Raw genomic sequence first — 23,136 nt, forward strand, 5'->3', positions numbered from 1 at the left:
TTTATATTTATATATTATGTATAAACTATATATGTAATATATATCATTTTCATTGATTTGTTAACTCATTTATTCATTTGGGAACCAAACTTCTGTTACAGAAACTCTGCTGAGTGCTGAGAATACAAAAATAAAGAAGACAAGACACGGCACTTAAAGAATTTATAATTACTATCTATAGCTCTTGAAAACCAATGTTGTTTTGTAAATATATGCCTTTTATGTGCTATTTCCTACCTGGAATAACCTCCCATCTTGTTTTTACCTGACTACTATCCGTGTCATAGAAAACCCGGTCTAGGTGCTCCTATTTCTAGATGGTTTACCTGACCATCAGTCTGACGTCTCTTTTACGGTCCTGTGTTAACCTTCATAGCTACCTCTCTTGGAGCAGTTACCTGTCATTTACACTCACTTGTCTGTCTAACTCACTGGGCTATAAGCTCATTCAGGGCAGGGATTATATCTAATTTGTCTTTTTATGATAGGTGTTCACTTTACATTATGTGTGTGAATTAATGAATGAACTTATTAATGAATGAATCCTTTGCAGTAGACCTGAAATAAACAACTATAACACAAAGGCTAAGTTCTATAGTAAGAAAGTTCAGTGTTCTGTGGGTGATGGCTGAAGAAATTACATAGGTCTGCTGATGTGAATAAGTATGCTGTGTGTGAGGCAGACAAAGAAACTCTCCTCAGACGATGAGACACTCTAGTTGAGACTCACCAATTGGTTCATATATCTGCTGGCAGACAGAGGGAAGAGGCATTACCACAGATGGCATAAGTTACCCATAGACAGGAAGGTCTGTGGATGCATATCATGACCAACAAATTCTAAGTAGGAAAAACAGGATGAAACAGCTATTGGCATATGAGTGAGTAGCTGGAAATGTCATTAGATACTAGCCCAGGGGTTACATAATAATGGAGTTTATGCCCGGCTTATGAGATTGCATTTTGTGTATTTAGTATGTGGACCAAGGGCAGACCTCCAGTTGACAGAGGAAGAACAGTGTATAGGTATATTGGTAAAAAATATTATAAAACCAAGAGAATGAAATTAGAAAAAGCATAAAATGGAAGCCAAGGAAGGAAACGGTCATCAGCACCAAATGCCATACAATAAAGAGGACAAACGTGAAATGAGTCAAGGATACTGAGTCATCAACAGGCTGTTGGTGACCTAAGGGTGAATAATGCTTGGGTTATGGAGAGTAGGAGACAGGTTAGAGCAGAGTGAGGACGAGGCATCGGAGGAAACTATTTAAAACCTTGGATATAAAACAAGGAAAAGCTAGCCAGGGGTGATCTGGTGTTGAGACAGGCTTTTCACTATCAAAAGACTTGAGTATGTTTATAGACTAAAGGGAAGGTGTCAGTGGAAAAAAAAAGGAGCTGGAAATATAGTAGACAGGATAATTTATCAAGCAATGCGCTGAAGGAGATGGCATTTAAAGCAAAGTGGAAGAATGATTTTTTGGACAGGAGGGAGGATATGGTTTCCTTTGAGACTAAGATAAAAGGCTAAGAGACAGGTGCAAATGTAGATAAGTGTGTGGGAAGAGAGTTGATAGAGGTTTCCCCTGATAGATTCTCTTTTCTCCATGAAATATGAAGCAAGAGTTACAAACGGAGGAAGGCAGAGGGAGAAGTGAGTGTTGAACAAGAGGTTTTAGGAATAATGGTGAAGGGTGCAATAGTAGAAAGGAACCTGATAAACACTGAAACAGTGGTCAATTAGCACTGGGACTCAGCCAAAAAACAAGAACACTGTGAGAGCAGATGGCCACTCTGAGTGGTACTGGGGTTACCTCTAGCAGTAGGCGAGACCCCAAATTTAGAAGTAGAGAAGATTTGCATTAGTGCACAGAGGAGAATTTAAAAGGTAGGGGGATATAGGAATGAAGAGCTTGCTGAAAGAAGTGTAATTGATGAAATAAACTGTAGATAAAAAGCCATATAATTTATTATCCGAACTAATATACCTGAATACTAAAAATGGCACTATGAATAATAATTTCAGGACAATAGATATAAACCTTTGCACATGTAAGAAATTCTGTGAAAAACATCATATGATGCAGGGAAAAAATATTGATTTTTGTAGATGAAATGGCATGGCCATAAGCAAGGTGTGAAGAATTGGGAAAATAAGAGATTTAGGAATATTGGTTTCATTCTGAGAATGAACTTGCCATATTGGCAAGTGCAGATCTGGAAGTGATTTACTAGTAGAGCAAATGTGATGAGAGGATCAAAGAATTTTGAGGCAAGAGTGCTTAAATAGGTGTCTTCATCAACATGTAATTTGATACATTAAGCATAAGAATAGAGGGGCACCTGGGTGGCTCATACTGTTAAGCATCAGCCTTCGGCTCAGGTCATGATCCCAGGATCCTGGGATGGAGCCCCATTTCTGGTTCTCTGCTTAGCAGGGAGCTTGCTTATCCCTCTTCCTCTGCTCCTCTCCCAGCTCATTCTTTCTCCCCCCCAAAAAAATAAAATCTTTTTTTAAAAATTTTAAAAATGACATTTGAAATTGCTTTATAAGTTTATATAAAGTATGAAATGAGTTTATATATGTCAAACACTTAGATTTGCAAGGTACTCATGGGTGTCAACATTCATCATCATCATCATCTTCATCATCATCATCATCTTCATCATCATCATCATCACTGTGCTATTAGAAGTTGAATGTGAAGTCTAAAAGCCTTTCCCTCTCACTAACCTAAAATTTTACATCTAAAATTTTGCATGCTTACTCACGTAGAAGATGTACTTGAAAGTGCTGTGAAAACTAAATGTCATTGTAGAAAGAGCTAGAAGAAAAAGCAACAGAAGGATACACTTTAGAGGGAAAGAAGCAGAGAACAATTGACAAGTCTTAGGGGCTGACCTGACCAGGTTTTTTGTTTAAGTGGACACTAATGAAACTTCTACATAAACAGCTCAGCACATTGTAAGTGTATTTGGACAAAACTTTCACCAGAGCGATATCTGTAAGAGCACATAAAGGTACAGTGTGGTCAAATATATTATTGTTCCCATAAAATCTCTCTATTCATCTGTGTAAAATGATTATACGCTTCCAATTCCACCAATACTCAGTTTTCCATGTGACATATTTGATCAAGGAATACGAGCAGCTGTGATTTGCATCATATATGAGCACATCCTTTCAGAAATATCAAGTTCTGCCAGTGATCCCACTTTTTCTCTTTGCAGCAAAAATGTCCTCAAGGGTGCTATTCCTTCTGCATAGATCCCAGAATGAGAAAAAGCATGAAGAATGGACCAATAGCAATTGACTCAAACTTGTAGTATGAATGAGAAACACTCTGTTTTTGTAATCTACTGTTATGAAATTGTCACCTCTACAACATTAACTAATACAGAAGTTGTTTTAAGAAGGGAAATGTTAATTATGAGAAAAGAAACTATGTGTCATTGCTTTCAGGTTTAGGTTGCAGGCAAATGGGAACATTCTCAGTGAAGGATGGAAAAACAGTAACCCATATTATGTTGTTTGCAAAAATTTGGTGAAATTATTATTTACAAATGCTTGGGAAAAAAAATAAATCTGTGACTTGAGATGAAGATGTTGTGGAGCAGAATGTATTACTGTGCCTTGTTTTGTTTCTGCTTTTTTCAGATCAACTTCTTTTCAACGTATCAGAGGTAAATATGCTAAACTGACTTTCTGAAATGCCATAAATAAGAATTATTAAAACTTACATTTTTGTTTAAATTCAATTAGTCATCATTAGTTTCAGATGTAGTTTTCAATAATTCACCAGTTGCATATAACACCCAGTGCTCATCACATCTGTTGAAGAATTAAAGTTTTAGGGGCACCTGGGTGGCTCAGTGGTTGAGCATCTGCCTTTGGCTAGGGTCGCGATCCCAGGGTCCTACAATCAAGTTCTGCATCAGGCTCCCAAAAGGGCACCTGCTTCTCCCTCTGCCTGTGTCTCTGCCTCTCTCTTTGTGTCTCTCATGAATAAATGAATAAAATCTTTTTAAAAATTACATTTTTAAAAACTTCACAGAATTAACTTCATTTTTAGCTCATCAAATAAAATTCCTTATTTTCTCTTATTTCTTATGAAATAAGGAGGGAAAAAGAATAAATAGAACATACATATTTTAGTATTTAAATATCATAGAACTCAAAATTCCCAAGGAACATGATTTTAAGAAAAACAAATAAGTAAAAGCTGACATCCAAGTTAGATTATACAGGGTTAGAAATGGACAACTGATCAGTAAGAAAGGTCTTGAGGTGAATAAGACCATAGTTCTTCTTGGTATGAACTGTGTTTAAATTTTAATTCAAACAAAACTTTAAGGTTTATTTACAACTAATTTGTTTTATATAGATGAAATTAGTAATTAACAAAATACTAGAGATATTTTTAGACAAATACTAGACAAAAAGGAAGTAAAACCTTTATACGTTTACATCACCTTATGATAATCAATGCCGGTGTTGTGATGTATATCCTTCTTATAGTTTTCTATTTTTTTAAACTTATTTAACATATTTGAAAAATATTACATACATTTTTAGGTTGGACTTTCCACTTAGTATTAGTTACATAATATATCCTGATAGCATCAAGATTTTCCAAATGTTCATTTCAATGACTGCATAGGATTTCCAATATATTTTGTGATTTTTCAGATCAATTCTATATTGTAGAATATCATTACGTCTCAGACCATAGGGAATAGCCCTTTGGGAACAAAGACCTACTGTCATCATGTTGAACCATGTTTTCCAGCTTCATTTAAATAGATGAACATCTGTGACAATTTTCTGTTGTTGATTAGCATGCTGCTCCAAGATGGGTATGTCCTTCTCTCAGAAGATAGAAAACTTTGGGAAAGATGACACTATAACACCTGCAGATAAACTTTTTTTCTACTAGAGAATTTTAAATATTTTTGGGTTTTTGTTTTTTGTTTTTGTTAAGAACACCATATAAAGCAAAAGTTTTGAAGTTGGATGTCAACAAGGGCATACTACATATGTTCTAAAAAGGCAATGAAGAGGGTCTGACAAATGCCCCCTTGTAGGACATGCACCCACTTAATTTGCAGAGATTCACTTACAAGTGTGAAAGTCTTTTGTTGACCACTACCCAGTGGACAATAAACCCTGCTTCTTTTCTAGACAATTTGGAAAAAAAAAACAATCTTCATGCAGAGTTCTGAATATAAACCCAGAACAGGCTGAATATTAATAAGAAAATCACATAATAAAGAAAAGAAACTTTTTTTAACCTTCCCATTCTTATTTTAGAAATTACATCTCATTTGCACTGAAGAAATTAGTTACATCTATTGAGGTCTCAATAAATGCCATATTTTACATATTTTTCTTGATAAAAGTTATGTCATGGATACATTATTTTGAATTTGCTTTTTCACTTGTGTAATGTTTTTTTTTCAAAAATATTAGAAATCTATCTCACTCTTAAAATGTGCACAGAAGAAAAGCATTTACTTTCAGTGATGTCAGAGCAGCTAGTACTGCACTAGCATTCCCTTCATATTAAACTGGACAAAATAAATGAAATAAATTACTGTTTTCAGAAATTACTCAATAGGTTCTCAGGACCACAATCTTTTTCCAAATGGAAACAAACTATTTAAGCCCTAATATCACTTTAGCTTTCTCCCTGTATTTCTCTCAGGCCCACATTTTAAGAAGGTGAACCCAAGAAGAATGTGACATTAATATTGAAGAAAGATGAAATTTCAGAGACTGATTGTAATTTTTGAATAATTATAGTAAAGAAATGAGAGCTACACAGAGAAAGAACTTAGATATTCACATAGGGGTGTCTTCTGCCTGCTATATTGAATAAGACACTCAAGTGTATGGCTTAATTCTGTAAGAAAAGGCAAAGAACAACTGCCCATCATAAGCTAAATAATTTTGAGATCATGCAGAACTGAGCAACTCTTGAGATTCACCAGCCAGAGTGAATAGACTTCATTGAAAAGTAAACCCAAATGAGAGATATTTGAGTAGTTAGGCAAAGACTACGTTAGAGTCATTGCATTGTGCAAAGTTCAAGGGATGCACAAGTAACTTGACTGCCTGCCAAAACCAACTTCCATGCTATTTAAAGAAAGACAAGAAAATCCACATTCCAAACAACAGATTATTAACATTGCCTGGCACATTTTATAAAATTACTAGACAAACAAAGAAGCAGAAAAATTGTGACTATAAGACAAAATCAATCAGTTATAACAAACCAAGAAATCACAGAGATAATGGAAATGAACATTATGATCTTCAAATAACTGATATAAAGAAGCTCAAGAATGTAAAAAACATGAAAATGGGAAGACAAGAAAAAACGAAAAAGTACATCTCAAAATACAATGTCTTAAATAAATTTAATGGATAGTATTAAAATCAAATAAGGGGCACCAGGGTGGCTCAGTTGGTTAAGTGCCTGACTCCTGATTTCAGCTCAGGTCATGATCTCAGGTCATGAGATAGAACTCTGCCTCAGGCTTCATACTCAGCATGGAGTCTGCTTGAGATTCTCTTTCTTCCCCTTCCCCCTCTGGCTCTCTGCTTGAGATTCTCTTTCTTCCCCTTCCCCCTCTGGATCTCTCTCTCTCTCTCTTTCTCTGTTTCTCAAATAAAAATAGATAAACAAAATCATTTTTAAAAATTAAATTCAATCATAAGAATTAGGGTGGAAAGCCACTACTGAGAGAAGATAGTTGCAAAAGACATACTTGATGCACTAATTCAGATCCTCTTTGCCTCACTTGACTCTTGCTTCAGTCACCACTACCCTGGCCATTCTATCTGGGCTCCATCCAATCCACTATCTTGCAGGTATAACAGGTATAATGTAAGAAAGCTTCACCTTATGTCCCAGCTGTTTACCTCCCATCACCAGCCCAGGTGCTTTCCTGTTGATATCGCAATATGAGATGCTGGAGCATCTCCCAATGCCTACATATGTGTACCAGGGCATGAGAATTCATGCCCCCTGGAATGAAAACCTAAATTAGGTTTAATTACGTTCTATAACACATACTTGTTCAATGTGTAGGTTACATTTGTTTCCTTAGAATTCTCTGGGCTTGCTAGGGCCAAACCTTAGGATAAACACCTGAAACAAAATTGTTGCCCTTAGAATGATGGTTTTTCTTTTCTTTAATGAAAATCTCTGTGGTAATAAGAACAGTGAGTCTGTGTTGCGTGTTCCACCCATTCCCAGTAGTATATGAATGTCTCAGGGTGGAATATGACATTCAGACTCTAGAAACCTCCACCTGCTTCACTACTGAAATAATGAATCCCAGCTTCTAGACACCATGTGTTATGACTACTACTGAAACTCATGTGTAGCTATGGCTCTGGCTCTGGCTATGACTGTGGCTATGGTTCTGGATATGGCTATTGATATGGCTCTGCTTCTGGCTATGGATACAGTTCTGGATATCATTGTCTTTGAGGTAATGAATACAGGTCTGGCTTAGCTCTCTGCTGTGGCTACCAGCCATTTTGCTATAGAAGATATTATTCTCCTGGCAGAAATAATTTAACTGCAGTGCACCACTTCTTCTAAAATTATTATTCCAAGACCATTTCTATTTCAATGTGTCATAATTGCATTAGAGCCCACTGAAGAGAGAGTAATCAGAATCTGCAAAAAAATGGGTAGCCTTCTTAAAAGTCCCATTTGCTATTGAGGGAGCTGAGTTAACTCATAATATTCCTATAAGGCAGAAAACCTCATTTTGATTATACTACAAGTATAAAAACTCACTACCTTCTATTCTGTGTGTCTATGTTGCAACAATTTCCAAATAACTGTGTTTTATGGGCCCTAACAAGTTTGTGTGCCTTGTATGCCAGATGTACTACTGACTTCATAAATAAGCAAGGATAATTAATGTTAGCAGTTTAATTATTTATGTCTGGCTTTCATTCTAATAGACCAATACCCATGACATACTAAATGTTACATATCTTGAAATTCATCCTTGATAAAAGAAAACCTCTTTATTGGCTGAGTCTTGTGTTCATAATTCATTTTACTCAAGGGTTTGTCTTAAATGTTTATGTTTCATGGTCCTGGGTCTGTCCATTTCTTCCTTTCCATATTAATAAACACTTTATGGACTCATCAACACATGCACACATAAATACTGGATATCACTGCCTTTGCAGTTATGGACATGTGCTACAGAAAAATATTTTTTGGAAAGTGCTAATGATGAAAAAGCACGTTGGAAGAAGAGATGCAAAAGGCTCAATAGTTAATATATAAATGACCTTGAGACTGGCTGAATGGTCCTGCATTTGGATGGTGGCATAGATAATGAAAGGGAATAGATGAGTGTAAGGAACTCTGTGAAGGTAGAACCTGTAAGATCTTAAACATCTACAGTGAAGGAAAAAGTAGAAAAACCTAGAGACATTAAGTACTAAAAAAGCATATATTTCTTCTTAGCACTTAGAATTATGAGGCATTTAGGGTGATATATACATTTACATATCTGAAAGATTGGTATTCCAACATTATTAGGACTATTATTATAGATGTACTCTGTGTCTTTCTAGAAACACTAATCTGGTGAATTGATGATTATGACATACAAATTTTTTGACACAAGTGTTCTTTCTAATATGTGACACGATCTGAAACAAGAGTAATTTCCTCATTAAGTGGTCTTTTACCAGATGTGTCTAAACCTAGGCAAGATCACCCATTACTAGAGTTAATTCAGGAGAAAATTATAAATTCAGGAAGAGTGAATAAAATAATCTTACATACCCATTTCTATCTCCATTCTATTCTAAGTTAGGAATTGAATTTGAACTTTGAAATTTGATTGTGAAAATAGTTAATGCTGACACCAGGAAAATACAGAACTAAAACCTTTTATGTTGCTATATTAAAAAGGAGAAGCCAGTTATAATGCAATTTGGCTTTGCAAATCCTATCTTTATTTGAGATATAGAAAGACCATTAAGTTTCATCCATCATATTAAATAAATTCAGTGTTCTTAGCATAACCTTATTCCTGAAAGAAATTGCAGGTTTGAGCAGAGGAAAAGCAAAGAGGATGAATGAATAGATTATTATTCTTGAAGAAATAGAAATCTAAATGTTGGAATAAGTTTTTCAATACCTACAAATATATTCTGCTGATGTTTTTGTTGAGATTGAGTTAAATCTATACATCAGTTTTGAGAGAATGGGAATCTTAATACTGAATTTTTCAATTCATGAACATGGTATATCTCTACATATATTTAGGTCTTGTTTGATTTTATTGGTGGATGCTAATGCAATATTGATCAAGAATGATTATCTTTTTCCTCACAGAGTATATATTCTAGCAATATAGAAAAAAAAATTAAAAGCAATCAGCCATCTAAATGACTGAATAAAATTAACAAATTACATAATTATAAAGTTTTTATAGTGATTAGAAAAATAAACAGTGGCTTGCTATAAAAAGTATCATATAGCCTGCCAAAACTCACACAAGAAAAAATAGACAATATTAATGGGCCTATATCTATCAAAGAAACTGAATCAATAATTATTAATCTTCTAAAAGAGAAACACTAGACCCAGATGGATCCTGGAAAATTCTACAAAACATTTCAAGAATAATTACTCTCTACAATCACTTCCAGAAAATACAAAGGGAATAGTTCATAATCATCAAAACACTGTGGTATTGGTGAAATAATAGACAAATGGATAAGTGAAACAATAAAGAGACTTAGGTAGGCTCACATAAATATAGTCAACGGATCTTTAAGAAAATGAGCAGAGGAAATACAATGAAGAATAGATAGTCTTTTCAACAAGTAATACTGAAACAACTATTCAGATGAAAAAAAATGAAACAAGAATCTACAAACAGACCTTGTACTCTTCAAAATAATTAACTTAAAATGGATCATAAAACTAAATGTAAAATGTAAGAATATAAAACTTTTAAAAGATAACACAGGAAAAAAGCTAATAATCTTGAGCATGGTCATAGTTTAGAAACATCAAAGACGCAATCCAGGAAAGAATTGATAAGTGGACTTTATTAATATTAAAAGCTTTTGCTCTGTGAAGACAATGTCAAGAGAATGAGAGGAGAAGCCACAGACTGAGAAAATGTATATATAAAAGACAAATCTGACAAAGAACAGGGTTTATTTATTTATTTATTTATTTATTTATTTATTTATTATTTATTCATGACAGACACAGAAAGAGAGGCAGAGACATGGCAGAGAAAGAAGCAGATTCCTCACAGGGAGCCCAATGCAGGACTCTATCCCAGACCCCAGAATAATGCCCTGAGTTGAAGGCAGACACTCAACCATTGAGCCACCTGGGTGTCCCAAGAATAGTTAATCAGAATACACAAAGAACCCTTAAAACTTAATGATAAGGGGAAAAAAAGCACAATCTGACTAAAAACTGAGCCAAAGATCTTAACAAACACCTCATCATGTTTGATATATAAATGATACGTAAATAAGCATAAGAAAGATGCTTTACATTGTATATCCTCAGGGAAATACAAAATAAATAACAATGTGCTACCACTATATGCCTATTAGAATGCCCAAAATCTGGAACATGGATAATACCAAATGCTGGCCAGCATTTAGGGCAATACAAACACTCATTCATTGCTGGTGGAAATGTAAAATGGTACAGTTGGAAAGACAGTTGGGTAATTTCTTACAAAGCTAAACATACTCACATGATTTAGCTTTTCCACTTATGCCCACACAAAAGAATGTACAGGGATTTTTATAGCAGCTTTTATAACTGCCAAAACTTAGAAGCAAACAAAATGTTTTTTAGTAAAAGAATGGATAAATAAACTTTGGTGCATCTAGACAGTACAATATTATTCTGTGATAAATAAAATGAGTTATCAAGCTACTAGAAGACATGGAGAACTTTAAATACACATTGCTAAGTGAAAGGATGCAATCTGAAAAAGTCACACTCCATATGATCCCAACTATGAGACATTCTGAAAAAGGCAAAACTATGTAACCAGTAAAAATATCAGTGGTTTCCATGAGTTAGTGGTAGCCAGGGGAGGGAGGAGGGATGAATAGGTGAAGCACACAGGAGTTCCTAACAGTATAATGATGGCTACATGTCATTATACATATGTCCAAATTCATAGAGTGGATAATACCAAGACTGCACCCTAATGTGACCCCAATGTAAACAATGGACTTTGTTTGATTATGGTGTGTCAACGTAACTTCCTTAATGATAACAAATGATAGAGGGTGTTGTTAATGGGGGAGACCATGCATGTTGGGGGACAGAGAGTATATGGGAAATCTCTATACATTCCTTTTAAATTTCTGTGTGAACTTAAAACTGCTCTGAAAATTAAGTTTTAAATAATCAAATTTAATATTGCTAAAGAAAAGATTAGTGAGTTTGAAGATAAAACCATAGCAATTAATGAACCCTGAACACAGAGAAGAAAAAATAAACTTTAAAAAGAAGATAAACAGATGCTTTGTTATCTGTGGGGCAATACTGAGTGATATGATATACATATACATATACATGTAAAAATGCATACAGTCTGAAAACTTATATTTCCAGAGAGCTCAGGAAAAGTATTTGAATAACAAATGGCTGAAATATTTCTAAATTTAATTTTTAAGAAAAGATACTATAAACCCAGTGACTGAAGAGCTCCACAAGCACCAAGTAATAAGAGTGCAAAGAAAATGAGAACAGGTGTTATCACAGTCAATATTTGGGTAGACTGAAACATTTTTCATTCTTTTCATTGTTTTAAATAATAATTTACCTTAAAGTAAAAAAAAATAAACATGATCTATGGATTTATGACATATATAAAAGTAAAATTTATAATAATAGCAAAAGATGGGAGGAAGTATATTACTATAAGAAGTATATATGTATATATGAGTAAAATGATATAATATTACTCTGGCACAGTATGGCAAATTGAGATACATACTGTAATCCTTAGAACAGCTATTAAAAGTCTATGAAGAAATAAAATGGAACACTAAAAAAAGTACAAAAGAAGGCAAAAAAATAAGGTAAGAACAGGAAATAACATCTGTAGCAAGCAGAGAACAAATAATAAGACAGACTCTCATACAACCATGACAGTAATTACACTAATTGAAATGGTCTCAGCACTGCAATTAAAAATAAGACCCTACATCTATGCTCTAAAAGAAACCTACAACAAGTATACAAATGCAGATGAGTTAAAAGTAAAAGAATAAATAAATATACATTATGCACATAAGTTACTAATATATAATAAACATTAGTTTAGGAAAGTTGGAGTGACTATATTAATATCAGACAAAGTAAGCCTCAAAACAAAAAATAATACAAAAACTGAATTCTTCAATGAAACATAAAATCTCTAAGGAGCCTGACAATAACATTAAGAATGGAATGAAAGAAAAGATGTGTGCTGCTGTAAGTGGATTTTATGTGAAGTGGTATATTATTTGAAAAACAAAAAGTGATAAATTAAGATGCATACTGTAATACTTGTAGTAACCAATACATAACATTATATCTAATAAGACAATAGAGAAGGTAAAATTCAATTTTTAAAAAACAGTAAAATAAGCCAATAAAAATCTAGGGGAAAAGGGCAAATTAGGAAATAGAAAACAAATAACGAGATAGTGTAGAGTGAAATAAAACTGTGTCAAAAGTACAATGAATTTGAGAGTCAAAATATATTCATTATAATTAAAAATAATTATGTTTTGTGACTTATCCACAATATACCCACATTAAATGTAAAAACACAGGAAGACTAAATAATAATAAACCTGGAGTGGATATATCATTACCAATCAAATAAACCTCAGAATAAAGCATATTACTAAAGCTGAAGAGCAATATGTCATAATGATAGAAAAATCAATTCCTCAATAACAATTCTAAATTAGTTTGCACTTAATGACAGGATTTCAAAATGAGGTGAAGCATAAAGAATGCCGAAAATAAAAATGGAAAAAATTCATAATTTTAACTAGAGATTTCAAAACAATTATCTTGGCAACTGACATAGAACTAAGTAGACAAAAAAAAAAAAAAAGAACCAAGTAGACAGAAAATCACTATATTTCTGGGAATGGGAACAAATCAACCCAACTGATCTAATTGGCACAGACAGGGTATTATACTCAATAGTGGTAGAAAGTACATAGTTTTCATGTGTACATGGTATCCTCCAAGATCTGTCATAAGATGGGCTATAAAATAAGTTCTAATAAATTAAATTCAATAAATTGAAAGGAATAAATTATATTGACATTAAATGAAACATCAGGAACACAGAAATATCCAGAAAATCTCCAAAACAACACAATCTAAATCTCATGGATCAAATATGAAACACAATTTAAGTTAAAGTAAAATCTGAAAAGATTAAAATGACAGTTGAAATGATACAAATTGTGGGATTAATATGTCAGCAGAGACTGCAGAATAATTTATGGCTTTAAATGCACATATTAAAAGAGAAGAAAGCTTTAAAATCAAGCTTTAACCCTAAGAGTTAGAAAAAGAAGAATAAACTCTATCCAACCATGTAGAAGAAGGAAATAATGCGGAAAAAAGCAGAAATCAACAAAATGAAAAACAAAGAATAAGAGCAGTGAAACCAACATGTACTTTTTTACCATCAATAATTAGTTTTGCCTGTTCTCTAACTTCCTATAACTTGATATAAATTAAAATATATGGTCTGTATATTTGGTACCATCATCTTAGATACAAAATATTTTGTTTGCAGATTTAAGCTCCCTATGTCCCAAGCCGTCAGTAAATAACGTTGACACTATTGGCACAATAGGTTAATAATTAAGAAATATTATGCAAAACTATAATGGCTTCCATCATACTCTATGTCACCAACTTGTATCAGGAATCAGATATGTGGGCAGGAATAAATACATAGGGTGATCAGTTTTGCACAATTTAACAAAATTTTCTTCAAATTTACCTTTCTGAGATTTGGTTTCCTTTGGTACTACTAAAATAGAAATTAAAATGACTAACCTATAAATCTGTGGATCCATTAGATGGGATAATTTATGCAAATATCAAGCAGAGATCCAACATATATTTTATGTTGGAGAAATCATTTCCCTATTCTCTTCATATTTCCTCAAAGGAATGATCACCAACTTTAACCAGTCACTGGGTTGGGAAAGTCAAGTTAGCACTTCATAATGGGCTGACTTTTTCACTTTGTGGAGGAAGGAGTACACACCGACACAAAACCAAGAAGTTCTTGCCTCTGTTTGCTTTTAGAAAGCTTGCAGCTAGGGACCAGGGAAGAGAATTACCAGTCCGTCATGTTGATCTCCTTTATCATGATAAGCCTACTACATTCAAGAGTAGTAAATGAAAGCATAGTAACTATTGTTTCTTTGTGTTTTACTGCCATTTCTTTATATTATTAGTGGCTAACTATGACTATTAATAAAGGAAATAAAAGTAAGAATTCATCACCAGGAGCTTCACTGAAAGTCAATTAAGCTACCAAGATTGAGAATGTATTATTCAGCATACATTTGGGCCACACATGTGATTCTACGCTATGTGTTACCTTCTGGTAACAGGGAGTCTGCCAGGAGATGTCCAGAATATGGCACTCAAAAGACTCACTGAGCTATACCTCAACATGAGGTGAGCATTGCTATGGGTATATCAGATTATTAGGCATATCAAGCAGCTACATATAGAGATTCTTACCTGTGAGTGAAAGGGAGAAGTAGGAATATATAATGCAGGGGTGGGATCATATCTGTATAGAGACACATGTTTAAGTGTAGACGCTCAATACAGAAAATGCAGTAGAAAATACAATATTTGATAGGCAATAGTGCTACTGTTTTTACCCAGTGACCTGGATCAAACACACATACACACACAAGAAGACACAAATGACGAAAAAGGAATGAATACTTAGGATAAGCACTACATATCTTGAAAGTTATTAGCTTTATTGAAAAGCAAAACTAGAAATTTTTCCACATGAAAACTGTTAATATTGTATGTAATCAAACATAGGAGAGTAACAAAATTTCTTGATTGATAGGACATTCCACCAATCAGTGCAGTTATGATCCATAGTAATTAAAGGTGAGATTTGGTCCAGTTTGGACAGACAATAGCAATATTTCTGTAACATTTCCAGAGTGAAAAGTCCATTTCATTTATGGGAAAAATTACACTTATATAGTCAAAATCTGTCCATTAATAATGTTTCTACGGAGAAGGACACTAAATAACACTTTGTCACAATACTGTGTTTATGCATTTTTCTTATAAAAATATACTCACAAAGACACACAGAAAGGAAACATTTTGAATGAATAAAATATTATTTCATTTATAGACTTGATTGTATTAAAGTCCTATTTCCTTATTTGAATTTCTTATCAAGGCAGATGAAATCACTAACATAAAGATTTTGTGCCCTCACCTCTCTGATAATTAGGAAAGAGCTGATTGAGATACAGAGGGTCTCCCAAATTACCTTTATACTGTACTTTAATCTTTATTCTATACTTTAATCTCATCACTGTTAAATAAGCCACACAACACTACTTGACTCTGGCCTGGAACCAGAATTAAAACTATATTATGGAGGGCAATATAATTTGGGGAGGTCAAAGAGATAAAAGGAATTATGGTCAAGAGCAAGTCAATTGAAAGTCCCGAAAACGTGCCCTGAGTTATAGGATATCTGGTTGTAGAATATTAAAGTGAAGATGTGTTATGAAAGATAGCCTTGTAAGTGTGACTCTACCATCTTATTAAAGGTCCTCAATTGGTTAAAGCAAGCCTCCTTAATGCCTTCGGGCATTAGGCTCTGGTCTTGAAACAACAAGCTAATTAGATGAGTCATAAAATTAGCTAAGGACATGAGCACATGTGGTGAGGCCCCCTCATCCTGAGGCATATAAAAGGCCCTCTGCAAGCAGAAATCCACACTGAAGTAACACTTCACCTCTTCTTCTCTACCTGTGCACAACGTCAACAACCAACACCATGTGTAGCAGCTACTACGGGAACTACTATGGAGGCTGTGGCTATGGAGGCTGTGGCTATGGAGGCCTGGGCTGTGGCTGTGGCTATGGCTCCAGCTATGGCTGTGGCTTCCGCAGACTGGGCTGTGGCTCTGGCTGTGGTTCTGGCTGTGGCTATGGGTACGGCTCCCGCTCTCTCTGTGGCTGTGGCTATGGATATGGCTCTGGCTATGGCTCTGGCTTTGGCTGGTACTAACTGAGGTCACGTTGGGAGACTCTCACCCTCCACATCTGGGCATGGGACTCGTCAGTTCTGAGACCCACACGTTCTGAGCCTTTGCCTTGGGTGATGATATCCTGTGTGATGAAAGTCTAGTCTGGTCTGTTGTCACCTACAACCTAACCTACAGAGTCCCTGAATTTGCTGCAGGAAATGGGAGATGGTGATCTTCACCTGTGATCCCCACAGTTTTGCTTTCATCAGGATGATGGTGTCAGAGCAACTCCTTGGATGATGTTTATGCTGGACCTTATTTCTGGGTTGACCTAATAAACTTGTTCAATCCAAACAGAAACCCTGGTTTTTATGTCTGTCATTTGATGTTCCAAGTGTCTTACTGGCATTTTGTGGTTTCAGTATACAAAAAAGTTGACAGTTATCTCCCTAGGGAACTATTTTCCTGATATTTTTCGGTCAGGTTCTTGACCAATTTTTCAATTGTCCTAGGAAAGTAATTTATTTTTGGTAAACTTCAGCTTCCTCCTCTGGTACTGAGAGAATAAAATTTGTTAGATTGGGTACCTCTTAACACCAAATGCAATATTATTTTATGAATTATGAATTAAGCTTTGTGCAGTGTATGGTAAATAATTAAGAAAAATAATAACTTCCCCAATTTTATATTCATGTATCTCTTAAAACAAATGGATCCTATAATAGTCTTTTCTACCTCTAATCTTTTTTAAAAAAATATTTTAATAAAAGACACAACCTAAGGAATATTCTTATAATCTATTACTTCCTAAGGTAGTAATTTGGAATGCATGGTGGGCCATAATAACTAGATAAAAAACAGTAGATTACACAAAGTTTCAGGGTCTCACAATGTAGTAATCAAGTTGTTTGCCAGAAGTTTGGTCTCATCAGTCTCAACCGAGAAAGGATCTGCCTTCAAGCTCAACATACTTGGCAAAATTCAGTTCCTTGCATATAACTAAGAAGCTCAACATTGGCTAGAGGCCTTTGCAGGATGTCTGCTAGAGGTACCTTCAGCTCCAAGAGGCTGCCCATAGCTCCTTGCCAGGTGGATTCCCATATATGGCTGCTTACTTTCTCAAAGCCAGGAAATAAGGGGAGTGGCTCCAACAAGGGTGCTACCATCCCATACAGTTTTACACAACATAATCACATAGACACAATGATACATATTTTACTATATTTCCTGTATTTTATTTATTAAAGGTGAGCCACAGTTTTGCTCCCTCTCAAGGGGAAAGGATCATACAAGGTACTGACATCAAGAGGCAGAAATCATATTTGTCCACCACTGATATCAATGCTCTATGTCCTTCCTAATAGGAAGATGGACATTTTCCTTCATCTACTATTCTCTGGAACAATTTATAGCAGGTTCAGAATATTTTGATTTGGCAAAATTTCCCTGAGAAACATATAAAGAGTTGGAATTTTTGTGGGTCATTTCCTTAATTTTCTACTAAATTAATCTCTATTATTTCTAGATATAATGGCACCAGTTTTGGTAATCACTATTCCCCTACGAATATGTTTTCAAATCTATAGCCATAAAAATCAGCAAAGTAAATTTATATGATTTTAAGACTTAACTCCATTGTTTCTTGCTTGCTTTTTATTTTGAATATGCCTTTTCCTTTAACTCCTTGACCAAATTAGCAAGTGATTTATAAATATTAGTCTCTTTAAATAATAGCATTTTGAGTCATTTTTAAAGTTTTTTTGTCTTTTCTCTACTTCATTAATATCTGCTTATCTGTTTATTATCATTTATTTAAAGTATTTCTTTGCACTTTCTTTGGTTTACTTAGTTCATCTTTATGAAGATCTTTTTTTTTCTTAACTGGGATGTTAAATTATTTATGTTATTTCTTTCATTTCACTGACAAAAGTGTTTAGTACTATGATTTTTTTCTCTACTGCTTGAAATTTTTTCATTCTGTTAACTATTATTTTCATTGCTGTTATTTATTTTAAAATGCGGGATCCCTGGGTGGCGCAGCGGTTTGGCGCCTGCCTTTGGCCCAGGGCACGATCCTGGAGACCCGGGATCGAGTCCCACGTCGGGCTACCGGTGCATGGAGCCTGCTTCTCCCTCTGCCTGTGTCTCTGCCTCCCTCTCTCTCTCTCTCTGTGACTATCATAAATAAATAAAAAAATAAAAAAATAAAAAAAAATGCTGTAACCTGGGGCACCTGGGTGGCTCAGTCAGTTGAGCAACCAACTCTTGGTTTCAGCTCAGGTCATGATCTCAGGGTGGAAGGATCAAGTCTGTGTCAAGTTGCAAGCTCAGTGGGGAGTCTGCTTGAGATTCTCTCTCTCCCTTCCCTTCTACCACTACCAATGCCCTGCTGGCTCACTTTCACTCTCTCTTAAATAAATAAATAAATAAATAAATAAATAAATAAATAAATAAATGTAAATCTGTTAAAAAATAAAATTAAATGCTATAACCTCATATTATATTTTCTTTTTCACTCAAGAGTTTTTTAACCAAAGATTTACTTTCCAAGTGAAGGAGATTTTTTGTTCTTAGGTTTTGTTAAGAATTTTTAGATTTATTGGATAGAAATCAGAGAGCGCTTGTGCAGCATTTTTCAATTCAAACATTTACTAATTTTGGAGTACCTAGGTAGCTCAGTGGTTGAGTGTCTGCCCTTGGCTCAGGTCACAATCCCAGGGTCCTGGGATCTAGTCCTACACCAGGGTCCATACAGGGAGCCTGCTTCTTCCTCTGCCTATGTCTAAACCTCTCTCTCCCTGTCTTTCACGAATAAATAAATAAAATATTTTTTAATTACTGATTTTTTTCTTTATGACTTAGTATATGATTAATTTTTGTCTATTTTCTGTGGAAGCTTGAGAAAGCTTATTCTCTATTATCAGTATAGAGGTGGATATATATCATAAAAGATACCTTTTATTAATTATAATGCTTAGGTGTTTTCTCTGCTTACTTACTTTTTTCTACTTGATTCTGCTTTGTGACAGTGGTATATTAAAGCATTCCATTACTAGTGTGTTTCTATCATCTCCTTGATAGGTAGATAATATAGATAGAGATAAAGATAGAGATGAAGATAAGTATTCTTCATAAAAATAGTTTCGGTGTTTCCTTTTTTTTAAAGATTTTATTTATTTACTCATAAGAGAGAGAGAGAGAGAGAGAGAGAGAGGCAGAGACACAGGCAGAGGGAGAAGCGGGCTCCATGCAGGGAACTCGACGTGGGGCTCGATCCCGGGACTCCAGGATCAGGCCCTGGGGTGAAGGTGGTGCCAAACCGCTGAGCCACCTGGACTCCGGTGTTTTGGTGTTTTGGATATGAAAATAAAAAATACTCGCAAGTGTAATATATCTCTTATTCAGCATCAGTTTTGGAGTGAAAGATTGGGGTTCAAGTACCAAGGCTTCTGCCATTTTCTTAAGTTACACATAAGAATGTAGTATTAATACTTAAGAGAATTTTTCAGTGAAGACACCTGAGCCTAGAGTTTTCTTTTTGGAAAGGTGTTTTTATTTTTTTTTTATTTTTATTTTTATTTTTATAAATTAATTTTTATTGGTGTTCAATTTACCAACATACAGAATAACACCCAGTGCTCATCCCGTCAAGTGTCCCCCTCCGTGCCCGTCACCCATTCACCCCCACCCCCCGCCCTCCTCCCCTTCCACCACCCCTAGTTCATTTCCCAGAGTTAGAAGTCTTTATGTTCTGTGTCCTGGAAAGGTGTTTTTAATTAATTCCTTTCTTTTATTAGATATAGTGCTATTCAGATTGCAATCAGTTATGGTAGTTTATGTATTTAAGGGAAATTTTCCATGTCATCTGTATTGTGGAATCTATTGGCATAACATCCTTCATAATATTGACTTATCCTTTTTAGTGCTTATGTCTTAAAAGATATTCTTTTATTCTTCTTATTGGTAATTTATATTCCCTCTCTTATGTTCTCAACCAATCTGTCTGGAATTTATCAATTTGATTGATTTTTCAAAATACCAACTTGGGTATTATTCATTTTCTTTTTTTTTAAAGTTTTTTTTAAATTTCAGTTAGTTAACATACAGCATACTATTAGTTTCAGGTGTACAATAAGTGATTCAGCACTTCCATACAACAGTGGGTGATCATCATAAGTGTGCTCCTTAATCTCTAGCACCTACTTCACCCATCTCCCCAATCTCCTCCCCTCTGAAAACCATAAGTTTGTTCTCTGAAGTTAAAGAATCTGTTTCTTGGTTTGCCTCTCTCTCTTTTTTTTCTCTTTACTCCTTTGTTTGGTTTCTTAAATTCAACATATGAGTGAAATCACATGAAACTACCTTATGATCCAGCAATTATGCTACTGGATATTTACCCAAAGAACACAGAAATATTAATTGAAAGAGATACATGTGCTCCTGTGTTATTTACAGTATCCACTTTATGGAAACAGCTCATGTCTATCAACTGATGAATGGATAAAGAAGATGTAGTATATATGTACAATGGAATACTACTTAGCCATGAAAAAATAATGAAATCTTGCCATTTGCAGTGACCTGGTTGGAGCTAGAGAGGGTTATGGTAAGTGAAATAAGTCAATCAGAGAAAGACAAATACCATATTATTAATTTTCTTTATAGTCCATTCATTTTCTATTAAGTTTAATATACTCCCATCTTTCTTTTTCTTTCATTCTTCTTACTTTATATTTAATCTTCCTTCATTTCTAGCTTTTTAAAGGAGATTAGAGCATTAATTTTTAACATGTTTTTTTTCTAACAAATATTTGAAGTTATGAATATCTTTCTAATCACTTCTTCAGGGTTAGGTCATACACTTGGTATGTTTGGGATGTTGACTACTTTATTAATCAATTCAAAATATCTTCTAACTTTCCATGTGATTTCTTTTTTCATCTGTATATTATTTAACGAGAGCTGTTTCCTGATCCAGGAAGACTGTGTTTTTAAGTGCCTGGGACTCTTCTGCCCCTTCCAAGAGACCTCTTGGCAGTGAAGGAGGTAAGTGGGGATTCTCACCATGCCCCTATTCCACCAAAAGGCACACAGCAGATGGACTGGCAAAGGTTCTTCTACCCTTTCAGGTAGTAATGGCAGGGGCCAATGGGACAAGTCAGTGGTGCAAGATAAACCAAAGAGACCAAAATAAGACTGCAACAACTCTGAAAATTATGAATCATACACCACAAGACCCATATGCTAAGCCTAAGAAGCAGTGTGACCACTTCATTTTATAAAAGCATTTTTAATAGGATCAAGATGCTTTTAATACAAAAAATTACCATCATACCCATCATACCAAGAAACAAGAAAATTACAACTTGAATGAGAAAAGATAATTAACTGACCTTAACACTAATCAAGTTTTCCAATTATATGGTACAGATTTTAAAGTTACTGTCATAGAAACATTTCAACAAATTCTCTTGAAAAAAATGACTTCAAAGTAAAAGAATGGAAATATATATATGTGTTATCCAAATAGCAATACTTTAATGCCAAAAAATTTAGTAAAGAAAAAGGGGAACATTTTGCAATGATTAAGTAGGGTAATCTATCAGGAAGATATAATGAATGTACTGATGTTAAATCCACTTGGTGCTAACAACAGAGCACCAAAATAAACAAATCAAAAAATTGATAGAATTGAAAGATAAAAAAGACTGCAATAACAATAATTGGAGGTGTTAATATCTCACTTTGAATAAAGGATATAGCAACTATATAAAAGATTATAATATACATAAACTTGAAAAAAAACCCACTATAGATCAATTAGATCTAACACTCTTCTCTTCTAGACAGCATTTTACCCAATTGCAAGAAAACACAAGTTTCTTTCAAGTACACATATAGGCTGTTCTCTAAGATAGATCATATGTTAGGTTAAAAACAATAGTCAGTGAATTTAAAATAATTGAAATTGTACATGGTCCCATGTGCTATCTTCAGCTAATAGGGGAAGACATGACTATCTAATTGTCTCCTCTAGATACATTTAGAAAACATGAATTAGGGGCAGGTTAAGATTTTGGCCAGCTTCCTAATTTGATCTCTATTCAGAAAGTAATTTTGATGGGCCCATTGTCAGTTTTAATTTTACCAAATTCCAACATTACTTCTTAAAATATCAATAGATATTATTGATTTATATTTTATTATTGCTGACATTATTATTACTTAATAATAATAAATCAAGTGAATTAAGAGAAGTTATTATAAACAACTATACTGAACAGACTACCAGGATCAGGGATACATTTTGCTGTCTGCATTTTAGATCAGACTTATGTTTACAGGGATCCCTGGGTGGCGCAGCGTTTGGCGCCTGCCTTTGGCCCAGGGCGCGATCCTGGAGACCCGGGATCAAATCCCACGTCGGGCTCCCGGCGCATGGAGCCTGCTTCTCCCTCTGCCTGTGTCTCTGCTTCTCTCTCTCTCTCTCTCTCTCTCTCTCTCTCTCTCTCTCTGTGACTATCATAAATAAATTTAAAAAAATAAAAAAAAATTTAAAAAAAGACTTATGTTTACATAATTTTAGTCTGTGCAAACCACTGTCTTGTTATGAAACAGATCTCTTTCCAAGAGCCAAGCAGAGATTGACCCCTTGAAAATTTCACTGAAATAACCTCAAATTCTATATCTTCCTCAATATTTTTCGCAGAACCAGAACAAATAATTCTAAATTTGTATGGAAACACAAAAGGCCCTCAATAACCAAAGCAAACTGGAAAAAGAAAAACAAAACTGAGGTATCACAATTCCTGACTTCAAGTAATTCTA

At 34.4% G+C, this 23,136-nt stretch overlaps 1 protein-coding gene across 1 annotated transcript; it reads left to right on the forward strand.

The window, feature by feature from the left end:
• The first annotated feature begins 16,047 nt into the window (after positions 1-16,047).
• On the forward strand, positions 16,048-16,668 carry LOC129502108 (keratin-associated protein 6-1-like). The gene has a single exon (XM_055313548.1). It carries the CDS (start codon positions 16,116-16,118, stop codon positions 16,347-16,349), a length of 234 nt encoding a protein of 77 aa, XP_055169523.1. The 5' UTR covers positions 16,048-16,115; the 3' UTR covers positions 16,350-16,668.
• The last annotated feature ends 6,468 nt before the right edge of the window (positions 16,669-23,136 follow it).

Source organism: Nyctereutes procyonoides, unplaced genomic scaffold (genome assembly GCF_905146905.1).
Source record: "Nyctereutes procyonoides isolate TBG_1078 unplaced genomic scaffold, NYPRO_anot_genome, whole genome shotgun sequence".
In the NCBI taxonomy this organism is placed as follows: Eukaryota; Metazoa; Chordata; class Mammalia; order Carnivora; family Canidae; genus Nyctereutes; species Nyctereutes procyonoides.

Coding starts and splice junctions, on each gene's coding strand:
- LOC129502108 (XM_055313548.1), top strand. CDS start 16,116: ATGTGTAGCAGCTACTACGGGAACTACTATGGAGGCTGTGGCTATGGA.